This window comes from Rattus rattus, chromosome 12 (genome assembly GCF_011064425.1).
Source record: "Rattus rattus isolate New Zealand chromosome 12, Rrattus_CSIRO_v1, whole genome shotgun sequence".
In the NCBI taxonomy this organism is placed as follows: Eukaryota; Metazoa; Chordata; class Mammalia; order Rodentia; family Muridae; genus Rattus; species Rattus rattus.
The window spans coordinates 80,006,585-80,022,522 of NC_046165.1; the positions used below are offsets into that span (position 1 = coordinate 80,006,585).

General features: G+C 38.4%; 1 protein-coding gene across 1 annotated transcript in view; it reads right to left on the reverse strand.

Moving 5' to 3' along the window:
- The window catches only part of Fhit (fragile histidine triad diadenosine triphosphatase), a 260,531-nt gene that overhangs the window by 160,297 nt on the left and 84,296 nt on the right, over positions 1–15,938 (reverse strand). Inside the window, exon 3 of the mRNA XM_032918289.1 lies at positions 12,331–12,399. Coding sequence (XP_032774180.1) covers positions 12,331–12,399 — 69 coding nt within the window. The remainder of the gene's footprint in view (positions 1–12,330; positions 12,400–15,938) is intronic.

A 15,938-nucleotide genomic window follows, 5' to 3' on the forward strand; every position in this document is an offset into this window, starting at 1 on the left:
GACTTTCAGATACACTGTTACCAAGTGGCCATTTCCTTCAGGAAACTCTAGAAGGCTCTACCAGAGTGTACTATACTGGGTATTTTAGTGGCTGCTACTTTCCAATAGAGCATAGTATTGCCACTCATTCCTCCCTCATGTGCATTAGGCTAATATTTCAGAGTAGTAACAGCTGTGTTATGTCCTTGCTACCTCCCTTGTGTCTAAAGGTAACCCACTGTCTACAGAAGAGTTCTACTCTATAGGACTAACTCAGTGTTCAAGTTTAAGAAGAGCTGGCCCAAGATGCCAGGAGAGGACCTATAGTTTGATGGTTATACTCATTGTTTTTATATGCTGCTGTAGCAAATTTGAAGAAACAGGGTGTCTTGTCAAATTTTATTTTCTGATCATTGCTTAAACTGGACCTCTGTGTGCTAATATTTAAGGTGTTGACCTGTCTATATATTCTTTGGATTTTCTAATGGTAAATCTATTTCTGGCTTTTGCTTGTTTGGCTTTTCTTTTCATTTTCTTAGTGTGTCTATTTCTCATCATTATCATAATCATTACCATCAGCATCATTACTATTGGGCTTTTCTACTTTCTTTCTTTTTTTTTTTTAAGCTTTTCTACTTTCTAAAGGATTTCTTGGCTTGGGACATCTCTTCCCATATTCAAAGTCAGTAGTCAGTCACTCTGGGGGTAATTAAAAGACTATGACATAGATAAGAACATTTTTGAGTTATATGGTGACAGCAAAATTTCCATTACTGTTTTGGTAGGTGTAGACACAGTTCCAAATATGAAAACACATGCAAATGGCCTGTCACTGAGAGCAGTGGTGAGGTTCTGGGAGTGGGGTGGGACATTTACCAAGTTACTTTTCAGGTAGACTCTAGATACACACTTGAAGTACAAAGCTGCCGGCTGGGGTTGGTTCAGGGGTCACTAGTCCCAGTGATATCTAAATTAAGGCTTGATATTCCAGCTTTAAAGTTCCCTTCTCTTCTGGAAGGCCTTGTTGGTTTGAAAAATATGTTGTCATCTTTTGTTATTTAATAATGTAAAATTTTTTGTGCACAATTGGGGTACAAAAAGGACATTTTGGCAGAAAGGAAGGCTATGCTGAGAATTATGGGTCTTTGCTACCAATCAAGGAAGGTGAAACTGAGGCTGTGTATCCCAGGACTGGGGAAATAAGACTTAGAATAACTACCATCCTGGGGGAACACCTGTCCTATGAAGTAGTTGAAGTTTTTTTTATTTTTATTTTTATTTGTTTTTGTTTTGTTTGCAAAGCAGTAGTGAGTAGGAGGTGAGGAAGATAGTTCTGGTATTTGTAGGCTAAGCATGGAGGAGAAGCCAGGCTAGAAACAGGCAGCCTAAATGTGAAGCCCAGGTCTGTTCCCTTATTCTCTGCTATCCTGAAAAGTTACGCGGTGTACCTGAGGAGAGGAAACACAGGTAAATGTCCTCAAAGGTGTATTAACTTATCAGATTGCTAATATCAAATCACATCAGCTCTTCCTACTCCATTCAAGAGCATGACCTAGTGAGGACAATCTTGCCTCTCTGCTTTCTCAAGTCTAATTGAGCTTTATCCCAGATTGAGAGCTTCTGAATCCACTAAATTTCTGAAATTCTCAGTTTTGAGATGAGACCTGAATTAAAAAAACAAAACAAAACAAAACATTCTAGGAAACCTATGTGCATGATAGACATTCCTAGTGCATGCTGCTATGCTATGTGGGGTGAATTAAGCAACAAGTTTGTTTGCTTTTATCTTTGCAAAAACAAAACCAAAAATGTATCAACAGAATCTCAGTCTTAAGATCTCCAGAGAAAAGGAGCAGAAAGTTCCCAGTGTACGTGACACATGCATACAATGCCCTTCTAATAATGATGAGACTGGTCTAAGAAGAAACATTTTTTTTTCCAAAAGAAAAGTATATGTGCTAGAACAAGGCTACATTTCAGTGCAAAGGGAATATTCTATGAGTTCCTTAGTTACTTCTAATGTAAGGAGGATTTCCAACGAGTACTGGAGCAGCTGGCCTAGAAGATATTTATGGCCCATTGAGAGTTGTAAGCAAGGGCTGTTTCTTTTTGAGAAAAAAATAAAGCAGCGATTTCCTTTTAAATATTTTAGTGTGCTATCATGACATGAATACACTATAAGGCATGCATAAGTATTTAAGAGATTTGGTGCACAAAATCAGCTTCGAAAGAATGACCGTGGGAATTGTAGAAGCTGGACTGGAGTGTGTTGAGGATTTCCTTGTGTTTAAGCAAAAAAGAGTTATAATGAAGTTCCTTAGTTGGCAAACTTATGGGCCAAACCCTAAAAGCAGAAAGAAACAACAACAACAACAACAACAAACAACAACAAAAACAACAACATCCAAACTATTAACATAGTAAGATACCATTTTCTTCAATGTTTTTACATACTTAATTAGCAAGGGTATATCTAAGACTTATAGGGATTAGAAGATACTTAAGTTATTTATAAGTATATGTCAGTGTGTATATGTCCAGAAATCATAACCAAAAAAAAGCTTAGCTCACTATCTTTTCATCAAAATAGTGACCAAAGTAAAGGATGAAACAAAGAGACAAGGTTATACTCAAAAGATTTGGGAGTAAACAAGCTTTGTCATTAGGATTTAAGGAGGATGCTTCCTCTGTGAGGTTCAGCTCTTCTCCTGATGTTTGTAAAGACAGGGTGATATATGTGAAGAACCTAACAGAGTTCAGCTTCTGTGCCTCATCAAATGATAATTTCACTCTCTAATTTATTCTTAATTAGTTATCTTGGTGACAAAATCTAAGAGCTAGATTTGTTTATGACTGGTAACCTAATCTAAAAGCTTAATGTTCCTGGATTCTTGTGCCTTCTCCTTGTCAAGTAAATCTCATGAAAGACACGGATGTTTGCATAGTAAGTTCGACATTAAAAGATATGGAATGAATCCCTATGCAAATCCAATGTATACTGTTAAGAGATATATAGGTATAGAAACCTTTTCTTCACTGTCTTCAATTAAAAACAAAACAAAACAAACCCCCCCCCCAAAAAAAACAAAAAAGCAAAACCCAGAACCTCTCAAAGTCTGCTTCTAAGTTGGGTTGTGGAAGTTGTATATTGACAGTTTCTAGAAAACACTGCTTGCCAGTGTGTTGAAGTGATCTGAAAGTCCTAGAATAAATTTCTAGTTCAGCATTATCTCTTCAGAAGAGATTTCTTTACAGTGTCTAAATGACAGCATTATGCAGGTTCTCTACCTACTTGAGACTGTTTGAAAGTTTAACGTCCTCACAAATGACTGTCTTTGAAGGCTCTAGTCCACATGTATATGGTAACAGAAATCTCTCAGATGGGTTCTGTGCAGTCAGAAGATGACCTCTGATGTGTCACCTAACAAACTCACTCTACCAGGTCCTGACAACAGGATTTGTCTGCATAATGATAATACTATTAGTACCAATGCAAATTATGATAGCGAATAATTACAGATCACTTCTTGTATATCCTAAGGCTTTGTACATAAGAAGCTATTTAGTTGCATAACAACCCCAAATATATTTTATAGATGAAAAAAATCAAGACATGGAAAAGCTGAGCAATTTGTTCAAGTACATGGAATATGTACTGAGCACCAAGCAAGCTGGAACTGGATCTCCATGCTTAATCTTGTGTAATGCTACCACAAAAGAACATTGTATCTCCTTTCAAAACTGAATGAGAAATTTCAGCCACCCTCATGAAGGCCAACTAGGCCACTCATTTCAAAGGCAATTGTCAGCAGAAACAATGACTCAAACAGTGCCCCTCTTCCCCCAAAGTCCTTATATCATCTCATGAGCATCGCTGGTAGACAGAAAGTGAATGCACCCTCCATGTCGCAATCTGACTAGTCATTTCATTTTTAAAATTCCAAAAAGATCTTTGATAGGAGATAATAGCCCCTATCTCAATCATTTGACAACCTTTATACTTTGATATCACCAAAAACACATCACTGTCTTCTGGATTTAGATAGGCAGGATGAAAATAAAACAGATGTAAGTTAATAATAATAATAATAATAATAATAATAACAATAGTAGTAGCAGTAGTAGTAGTAGTAGTAGTAGTAGTAGTAGTAGTAGTAACGTTCTCCAGATTTAAAGAACTCTAGAACTGTCCTATTTAATTTGGTATTATATATATATACATATATAATATTAGTAATATTCTATAATATCTATATGCTGAAATGATAGTCTTCAGGTTGTTTTTGGTTAAAAACTCTATTATTAAATTTAAGCTCAAATGTTCTTTTTAAAAATCTTTGTTAATCTAAAATCTGTAAGTATACATAGAAATCTCTTCTTGAGAACTGATTGGGAACTGGGGACATCCATGGTGGATACCACTGGGATGGTAACAAAAGCAAAACCTTGACAGCAGTGGAATGCCCCTGTGTTGCCATGCAACGCATGAATTCCCATGACATATCCTGTTCCAGTAATAGAGGTAATGAGATTTATCAAGATTATTTGAAATATATGAGTACTTCATCAAAAGATTGACAACTGATAGCCAAAAAGCAAAATCAATTATAAATTCTTTAAAATATAATTAACTTTGTTTTCTCCCCTCTCCATAGTTCTCGTTCATTTTTATGTTGTTCTTTCAAGAGAGTAGGTCAAATATTTGGGATCTTTTCTCTTTGAGGCCATAATAATTTCCACTGATAAAAATATATTAATGATTAATTAATGTCTCTTTCTTCTGCATTATTTACCTGTTTGGGCTCATAAATTATTACTATAGTAACTTTTTATCTTCCCTGAGGCCTACATTCTCAATCGTCTAAATATTATGGATTCAGAAGAATTTTTGCTTGGTAATTTGCCTTATTGCATCATAGATTTCCAAACTGTCAAAATATTTAATCTTAAGTGATAATTTATTAGTAGTTATGTAAAGAATATTGAATATAAGCCAAATGAGGATTCTTTTAAGCACATACATAGCCCATTCTTTAGGTACCATGCCTCATGGGTAGCTATCACAGTGGGACTGTAGCCATCACAGTGAGACTAAGGATTGCCCTATGATAGTGTGATAGAAGACAGAGGGACACCAGCAACAAAGATGTCTCAGAGCAGGCATTTTACATCATTACTATTAGGGACTTTCTGGCTGTCTTGTAGGGTATGTGTAGAGATTGAGTTTACCACAAAGATCACATGGCACTCTGCACAATGAAGTCTTATTCAGGAAATGCTGAGGAAGCTTTAAAAAAGTGCTTTTGTCATAAATGTCACACATCAAGTGTCATGTGATTCACATTATTCTTGTTAATGCCTCACTAACAAGTACCTGAAGATATTCATGACATAGCAGAGAAATTTTGAGGAAAAAAATGTCCTTATGTGACACCTCTTAAAGTAAACTCTAATGGGAAAACCAAGACTTCATAGAAGTTGTATCTTTTGCTACAGGGCTCATATGGGGATCCTCACCAGTTGTGTATTCTGTTTCATTTTCTTGATCTGATTCTTTGATATAATGAACTCATGACTGTCTTTGGGTGCCCTTGTGGTGGTTTGAATATCCTTAGCCCAGGGAATGGTACTACTAGGAAGTATGACCTTTTTGGAGGAAGTATGCCACTGTGGGGTTGGGCTTTGAGAGACCTTCCAGTTAGTTGCCTGGAAGCCAGTCTTCTCCTGTTTGCCTTTACACTGAGATGTAGCGCTTTCGGGTATTCTAGTGTCATGCCTGCCTAGATGCTGCCATGTTCACACACTGATGATAATGGACTGAACCTCTGAACCTACAAGCTGGTTCCAGTTAGATGTCCCTTAGAAGAGTTACCTCCTTGCTCATGGTGTCTCTTCATAGTAATGGAAACCCAAATTACATCATCACCATCATCACCACCACCACCACTACCATCATCATTGTTCTATTTGGCTTTTCTACTATGCTTAGTAAGCACTAGTAAACATGAAACCAACCTGTTATTTTCTCTAATACTAATTTTTAGGAGGAAAAGGCAGCAGAAATAATTTTTAAACTGATAAATCACTTTTTTTCTCATTTTACCTTCTTCTGTGAGTGATTATAAAGATTTAGTAGGACAGTAATGTGACATGGAACGAGTAGTCCAGGCCTCTTAAATTAGATAGTCAAAGAGCTTTCAAAGAAGCACATAGACAGCATATGCAGGCATAGCATTCAATTAAGAATGACTATGCTCTTATCCTATTCAGATTCTTTCACTTAAATGTTCCAAAGAGTGCAGAAAACACATAGAGTCGCCATTTTAGTCTGATCAGGAGGTATTACTGTTTGCATTCTAAGATTCTCATGAACTTAGAAGCTTAGCAATCACTAGGAAGAGATCAGTGAACCCAGAGGGAGCATAGCTAATTATCTGTCTCACTGAAACATTCCTTCCTTTGTGCAAAATCAACTAGGGATCTATGGGCTTTGAATACATCATCAAATGATGTGTGAAAGAGATCCAAGTTCAACAATAAATATCATCAGCAATATAATGCTTTTAAGCCCTCGGGGCCAAATGACCTGAATTTGTGTAAATTGATTTTGTTCATGCATTGTGTTAAGCCAAGCAATTATTTTCCAAGACATGCTTGAGCCCATGTTTGCTCTGTCTATAAAGTTCATGGTTGCATTTTTCCAATTGCTGATTGCAATCCCCCTTTGCTTTAATATTAAGTACTCTTTAAAAAAATAAGCAATGGATTTTATACATAGAATACAATCATAACCATTCAATGTCACCCATAAACATCTGATGAATTGGCCAATCCAGTTATGAGTTTTCCTTATTTGAAACACAGTCAGGACAAGTCTTAACTGAGCTAATTCAATGATAGACCATGGCACTAAGCAGTGGGCACTCCCCTCCTTTGTATTAGTTATGCATACTCTTTGATCCAAGTGACCATTTGTGTCCTTACCATAATCTTAATCAACTTGTCAAGATAATAGAGGTCCTGGAGAGTTCAGAGAAGGCATTTTATAATTCATACACGTTCCAAGAAAGTACAATGCAGAGTTTGTAAGATGCACATATCCGTAGAGAGAGCAGTGAAAGTTGGGGGAGGCCTATATGCTTTAGAAAGGGTGGAGTTTACGCTCAGATTGAGGGGAGAGGCTCAGGTTCTGAAGTGTGGTAGTGGAAGGGTGAGTAAAATACATAAGGACAAGTCCAAGGCATGCAGCTTGAAGGAGAACAAGGGAAGATAAACCCAAGATGATAATAAAGTCTGAGTGAGTGGCAGAGTGGCTCCGCAGCTTGCTTTCAGCAAACCCCACATCTCTATTTGTTCCAGGCAGACAAATCTAGGTTACAAGGGGGAAAGTTACTTATCATCCTCTGTGAAAGTCTACCAGACTTGCTTAGTAGTCAGAAAAGGCTTATAATTGCTTCTCCAAACCTTTCTGGTGGGCTGTACTTTTCAGCCCTTCTTCAGCCTGCTAATTTCTGAACAAAGGATTCTGTTCCATCATTGCCCCATTAAATTAACCTTAGATGGTTGATAGCCCCATGTTCTACTCACATTCAGTGTAGCCAGGAAGTTAATGAATCAACCCCCTGAAAGCAAGATGCACTCTTTGTGTAAATTATGTTTCAGCTTGTAGGGGATTTTGAGTTCTTGAAGTATGACTCTTGTCCTGTCATCTGTGTACCTAGTTAACAGATATTCACTGTGGATCCCCCCTATACCAGACTAGGTCCCTGCTCCTAAGGCTTTACAATGCACTTGGGGGATGCTGCTGTTACATATAAACTAATAAGTATCTTGAGTGAGTTGTTAAGATTGTAACAGGTATCCTAATAAGGAGCTACTTGAGCAAGGACAGAAGAATAGTTATTTTAGCTATATGTAGGAAGAGAAGGAAGAGAAAGAAGAGAGGGAAGAGAAGGAAGAGAAGGAATAAGGGTGAGAATGACCTATGATTTGGATAAACATCCAGATATACATCAAGGGGAGCTGATATCAGACATTGCAGGCAGAAAACAATTTGTACAAAGGGTCTGAGGTAGGGGAACCAATGCTAGTTTAGCAAAAGCAAGTTATACCTAGAGGAGACTTATTACTGGCATAGAAGTGTGCAGGGCCCAACAAAGAGGCTGAAGAAATCCCTTTGGATCACAATGTTGTAAATAAGCAAACAAACAGGAAAGGGAAACAGACTTTACAGATGGTTGGCATGAAGTGTTGAGCCTGACAGCTGTTCCTGAGAGCAGTAACATTTGAATCATAGAGATAAGAGATGGATTGGGTCAGAAGGTTCAAACTTAAAAGGCTTTGGAACCAGCACTGTTCATGTTGACCTCTCTCATCCCGTATTTGTAGGAAAGACTTTAATGCTCAGTGTGAGGAAACCCGATAAAGACATGGAGACACAGCCCAAGTGTGGGATGTCAGTGTATGTAAGCCACAGAATTGTGTGAGCACTACTGACCTACGGCATGAGTGACACGCTTAGCAGCATTCCATCTCATTAAAAAAGTGTTTTTCAGACAGAAATCAAGTACCTCATTAAAAAGTACATTGCAGGGAATAACAAAACACACGTGAGGAGGCAAGCAACTCGCAGATCATCAATATGCAATGCTGAGCTAGAAAAGACAGGAAGAAGCTGGAAATGGAAAAAAATCAATAGAAGACAGTCTCATTAAAGTCAAGAAAGACTTATGTCTTGTATTTCTAAGAACTAAAGAAAAGATGAAGGTTTTGTTAGGCACTTGCTCAAGTGCCACAATACTAATCAGAAAAAGGCACTATTTGTTACCGAGCTTAAGCTTCTACAAGGGGAGATAAATGAGAGAATGGGTCAGGTGTGGAAAGGCAGAACCATGTGGTCTCTGTACCAATTGCACACATGCTTCCAAACAATCGTGACCCGAAGGGATACAGAGTTAGGACCTTGCCCTTTCACACCAAGGTCAATCTACCTGTTAGAAGTTCTTTCCCACATGTGATTTATTCTCTTTTGATGTTGACACCTGCCTCTTTGTAGCCTGATTTTGTTAGATCTTTCCTTAGAGACCACAAAAAGTATTATTCCGCATAAACATGTTTAGACCCTTTAACTATTTTCCCAAAATGTTTGATATTTAGAAATAGTGACTGTGTCTTCCTTTCCACATCCTTCTCCTCAATCTTCATACCTTTTCTCTGTTTCTAGAACTTGCCATCTTGCATCTCTTATGTGAGTCATCTCCCATCATCACTATTTGCCTCAAAATTGTGTTCACAAAGAATATAACTTGATGAGCGGACTGAACCTAGGACTTCTTTAGGTGACCCTCTTTGAAGTAGTAGGAGTGCAAATACATCCACTGAGCTCAGTCTCTTGCTATTGCTATTGCCTACCCATCTGCCTTCAAGGCAGCCTATTTGTTGTGTCACGGGGAGATACATAATCCACAGTGAGTGATTTCATCAGTATAAGGAATGTCATCCCTCACCACCCTATCATTTCTGATTAAGATCACTCAGTCTAATGTACATTACACTGTGTACCAATAATGCCTGCCCAATGCTTCATGCTCCCCGTGCCTCTTGCTAGCCATTACTTTATTATGTACTCAAACGAGAGAAGCTTCTCAAACAAAGGAAGATTAAACTGAGTCTGAGTGGCTAAAGGCAGAGAGAAAATTGGAAACAGTGTTTTATTCACTCTGGAAAATGGTACTAAATAAGTTCATCTAACAACCTGGCTTGAAATGGGGGGGGGGTTCCCATTACTTACCCTCTGTACGGTTAAAGGCAAAATTAGTAACAAGTACATACCAACCCCCAAATCTGCTTCCAGGAGCTGTATGTTACATAGTACACATGGCCAGCCTTTGAAGGGTTATACACTGTCCATTTTAAAGATATAAACATTAAGACATGGAAACCAAGTGACGTTATTTAGACTGTCACCTCCTCAGTAGGGTGCAATGAACTTGATTCTGTTGTCCAATCCCTTTCTCATCTTGTAGCACTGTCTCTATAGGGTATATTATAAGCTACCCTTGACTGAAAAAGAATCATTTTTATGGAAATTATTTTTTCATGTAGAGGAGATATATGGAACATAGGAATGTGTGTTGTTTTATTTGTGAGTCTAGAGATGCCAGTAGAGCATTTAGGGAGGGCAAAAGAGTATTAGAGGAGAGAAAGGCCATGTGCTGTGCAATGTCAGCCATTGTGTGCTATATAGAGCTGAAATGTATCCACGCAGCTTCTGTCAATAGTACATTTGGAGCATAAACAAGATTCAAGGTGACTGATCAGTCTAAGAAAGCAGTGTTTTCAAGCACTTTAAATACTACGCTAGCAGCATTCACTTGAATATAAATCATGTGGTAATTTATTCATTAAAATAACCTGTACTTGGCAACATTTTATTAACCTTGGTTTACGTTAATATGCTTTGTACTTGTGTTTTTAATGTATCTCTGTATACAATGATCCTGGAACTCTGATTTTCTTCCCTCATAGACTAAGTCATTACCAATCTCCAACCTGTATGCTACATGTGGTAAAACTGAGCTCACATAAGAGTTTTTAGAGGTTTTGGGAAGCCAAGGTTGTAGACAGTATCTCCTTCTACATGTAAATCTTCATCACAATCACCTGGGGGGTGGGTGATACATGAAATAATGGTTCCCTGTGCCTTTGTCATACACCCAAACACAATATATCAAAGACATCCCTTAATAAATAAGAGTTTAAGCCACTATGTAACAAACAAGAAATCAAAACTAGTGGCTAGAGAGTATCCACTCTACGCAAGTCCACTGCAAGTGTTAGAAAGGACATCAATAGAGCCACCAAGTCCCAGGAGAGTCATGGAAGAATTTCCTTACTAAATTTTCAGTGTTTTGATAGCCGTTTTAATCCGCAGTTTATTAGGAAAAATCCTATATGTACACAAAGATATATAGTCAATATGGGCCCTGGGGACCAGCTAAAAATCTTCATATAGTTGGCAGAAACACATGGTAAACAACCAAAATTATAGATAAAAATGGAAATTATTTCCAAAGGTCTGAAAATAGAATATCAAATACACGACTAAAACTGCTTGTCTTATTTGACACTGAAGGCAGACATTGTTAATTGATATACACACCTTTCCTTATTAAAACCAAAGTCATCTTAAAACAAACACTCAGCAGCACAGGTACCGTCTGACCAACTCTCATATGTATAGAATATATTTTGTGTTCTTTGGCTATAGGTAGTATGTAAATAGAAATTAATTTACATTTTCTTCTAACTTATTCTATCATAGGTTGTGCTTCACACAGCATATAGCAGATGCCAGAAGATTCTCCTGAGGACAAGACCCTAGAAATGATTGCACAGTCTTTGGTGATTCATGCAATATTGATTGGACATTTGTATCTTTGGAAAGAAAGATCCAAAAATCACGCAAATTTTAAAATGTTCAGGAGATTCAGATTACATACGTCATTTAAATCAATGTACTTTCTGTTCAGGGTAACTCAAAAGTTCCACTTTGAACACACTTTATCGATTCAGGATTCATTGGAGAGACAAGTTGAGTCTACAGGTATGCTAAGTGCAAAGGCTATATGTTTTTGTAAGTGTATGGTGTATATATGTGTAAACGTTAGTATACTTGTATGTATGTACATATGCTGGAGATTGGTACTGAGTGTCTTTCTCTATCACTTTTGCATCCTTTTTCTTTTCCCTCAGATAGGGTCTCCTGGGTCCTGGAGTTCAGTGATTTAGCTGCAATAGCTGGTCAATGAGCTCCATGGATCTGCCCATCTCCTTCATAGTCATTTTGTTACTAGTTAATTTTGTTAATACGTGCATATTTGCCTTCTCATCCTTTTCTAGGGGTTCTGGGGAGTCAAACTCAGGTTCCCATGCTTACAGGATAAGGAATTTATCCACTGAGCCATTTCCCTAGCTCCCAATGTTAGCATATTTGTAGCAAAGAATTATATATCACTCTGCTTGATTTCTACTGTTAAATTTATATTATCTATGTAGATTCAGGATTATGTCTTTATACAGATATTAAGTACCCTGGAAAACATGACAGAGAAGAAAAAAGGTACTTGGCTTGATACTGGGTTTCATTAGTAAAAAATATCATTATAATTCATTTATTTTAGATTTTTCTAATGGTCACTCTTGGCTTGTTAGCTTCTACTGCCATTTCTGAGTTCTCCTGGGTAGAACCATTTTAGATCCCGTCTGGGGTGACATATGGTTGATTGGGTTGATTGTATCACACTGACAGGACTTATGAACAAATAATAAAGTCATAAAGGACAGACTCACCTCATCATAGATGTTGTCATTCCTGCGGAAGTCTCCTGACTTCCTGGGAAGAACGTGGACATGTACATGCTGAAATATAAAAGGAAAGAAAAATGTGTTTAAATCCCCTTCCATCTTTTGACTTGACAGTGATGCTTTCCTGGAGGCCAATTACTGTCCACTGCTTCTTGCTGGATTATTTTTCAGAGGAAGATGATGTTCACCTTCAGAAACTACATCTGAAATCTCTTGAGAATAAAGAAGCACAAAACAAGAGGGAACAACTTGGTGGCATACGGGAGTCTGAGGGAAATGCCAGAGTCTATTACACGCTCTGTGGAATTATTCATCAGTGTCGGTTTGGGTTGTAGTTAGTCAGTGCTTTGAAATGACAGTATGTCTTAAGAGATGGCTGCTGTGACTCTGGAATTGACAAGAAAGAAGACCTGGCCAGCAAAGAAGTGCATAAGTAACCAGTAAATTAGTGAAAGGAAGAAGTAGAGTGGGCCAAATCAAGAGCAGCAGCATTAAATAACAATTATACAAATGTAATACACATGTTCTCATTTATTCTTATTGACTATGACAACCAATGCTTGTATTAATCCTGGATAGTTTTTCCTTGAGTACTCCCACAATTCCTTTCTGACGTGTTCTTCCTTTTTACAGAAGGAGAAACCAATGCTCAGAGAGCTCTGCAGATCGTGGTGGAACCTGCATAGAAAATGATGTCTCCCTCTCTTATTCTCTTGTTCTTTACCAACACACACAATAATTCTGTGAATGTAATCTTTTGAAAAAAATATAAATTGTAGTGTGTGTGTGTGTAGATGAGAAGGGCAAAGGACAACTAGCAGCATGCTCTCTCCTCCCACTTTGCACATTCTTGGGATTAAACTCTGGTTGTATGTCTTGACAACAAGTACCTGACCTTCTAAGCCAATTACTGACCTGCACTTAATCTTTTAAATCCCTCATTTCCCTAGTCTAGGCTACTAAAGTATCAGGTAGTAGACACTGCTGTCTTATCAGGCAGAGATCATTAATCAAGACTTACAGCATATCTAATGCAACATGTATTCTTCAAAGCTAAGCTGCTATCTTAGTTTTACTCTACCAATGGCATCTATTGTATCTCTGTAAGCCTAAATCTTAGTCATGCCCTTGAGATACATTCTGCATTATTATCACTTGTAGTGATTGGAAAATGGAAAAGCAAGTAGACAATCAAAGCATCATGCCCACCGAACATTAATTGCTTTGTTTGGGTTGTAACCATGGACCTCTAGAGAACAAAGCATGAAGTGTCTCTGTGGCTTTGGGTATAAGGACGGGAGAATGATAAGTTATTGCAGGGGAGGCAGTAAGCAAGGCTATCCATGTTAGGTGAAATAAAGAAGAGCTTAGTATTAGTCCCTCAGTACACAGTCCCCAAACTGTGACGTGTAATTTTTACCTAAATATTCTTCAGTCAATGAGGAAGCCTGGCCCAAAAGCCCTTAGCAACTAGGACATAGCATACTTAGGTCTCCGACTATGTGAGCAAAGAGAGCGGGAGAGAGACAAACAAACATGGAGAAGTAAGTTACAAACTACCCAGGAACCAAGTTTTAAAAGAAAGGCATGCAACACAAGCCCAAGAAGAAATTCACCGTGCTCGGTGGCTGAAGGATTCAGACCTCAGATCAGAGAAGGCAGGGAGCATAGATGGCTGAGGACTTGATGAGAGCCCAACCAATCTTCAATTGCAAATCTTGCTGTAATTTTTTTCTTCCTTTCTTCCTTTTCTTCCTATCAAGACCCCCTTTCTTCCTTGATGTCACCTACCTATTCTCTACCATCTACTTTACACATTAGTCATCACAAGGTCTAGATCAGTGCTCTGTACTCAAACTGCAGGATGGTATGGATGCAAAAGTAACAGCTTTTATCTAAAGTACAGTATGCCCAATACAGCTAGATCTCCTGTGTACTGGGTGTGTTCCCTCGCCCCGACAATTCCCTACTCTCTATAAGGAGTACTACAGAATTCCCATCTTACAGGCCTAAAGTATCAAGTCATCTAAGCACATTTGGTGTGCAGTTAGAGCATCTCTTTCTGTCAGAATGTGTTTTTGTTGCTTTGGTTAGTGTTTCTCCAACTGCAGTAGAAAGCTAGGTATTGCTAAAATTAAGAGCCTCCTAATTTATGTTCTAATAGATTCCCAAGTGATGCTGATCTAGGGTCATATTTGAGAGCCATTGGCTAAGACCATCCCTCTTGTTAGGCCTGCACCTATGAAATGCACTCATGTTGAACACTGAGGTTAACACTTTGTCCTGCCCTGCTGTGTTATGCAGAGACCTTTCTCCATAGGTTGCCCAGGCTTCGTGCACTGCTTTCTGTCTGTACTTAAGGCCATGCCAGTGACTCTGGATCTGGACTTGTCTCTGATTCCTCTTCTATACCTTGCTCCCCTGGGTTCACTCACCAGAGATATTTCTCTATGCTGCTACCATTCAGTTCTGGAAATGCCACTCTCAATCATTGGCAGCCATTTGAAACTTGCCGTGACACCAAAGACAGCCATCAGCTCACTACCTAGGTGATTTTTCCCTAGGGGCATGATCTTAGTTCTTCCTGGTACATGATACGGTGACATAAACTCTTAAGTGACAACCTAATCACAAGATTCTGACAACCCACTCAGCCTCCCAGGACAGAGAAATCATGACAGATGCAGCTCAGCTCTTGTAAGGAAGAGAAGACTCAACCTACCAACATGGTAAGTGTCTAAACCAAGAGATGGTGTGTTCCAGAAGCCCAGAGAAGGGATAATTTCAAGAAAGAGGGAATCACAGTGTACACCATTGTTGAATACTTAGTTGGTTTCGGCAAAACTGGAGAGACAACTATGCAAAGCCCACGATTATATACTCAATGGCATTAGTCATTAGTGAAATGCCAATCGAAACCACACAGAGATACTACTTCACTCCCACCAGGATCCCTCTAATCCAAAGGACAGACAAGGGCAACTGTGGGGGAGACTGTGAAACCATGGAAGCCTCGAACACTTTTGCACAGAGTGCAAAATGATGCAGCTGTATGTTTGAAAAACAGCTTGGCAATTCTTCAAAAATGGGAAACATCCAGCCACCAAATGACCCACAATTATATTCCCAGTATATACACATGAGAACTGGAACCATGGAGGCACAAAACCTTGTAATGCATATTTATAGCAATATTATTCACAATCATCAAAAAGTGGAAACAATTCAAATGACTATGAACTGATGAATACCATAATAACAAGACAACGGAAGATGATTGGGCATAAAAAGGAACGGAGCTGCTAAGGGAAGGCATTATGCTAAGTGAAAGGACTCAGATCCGAATGGCCATTCATTACACGATCCCATTTATGAAATGTCCAGACTAGGCAAATTCACAGAGAGAGAGATCAGTGTTTTCTGGAGCACAATGAAGAGTGACTGCCAAGGGAAACAGGGTTTATTTGGGGGTGATTGATGTTTTCATTTCTAGTGTCACATAGCAGTGATGATCTCACAACTTTTTGAATGCATTAAAACCCACTGCATTTTTTACTTTAACAGTGTGAAATGTATGAATTCCATCTCATTAG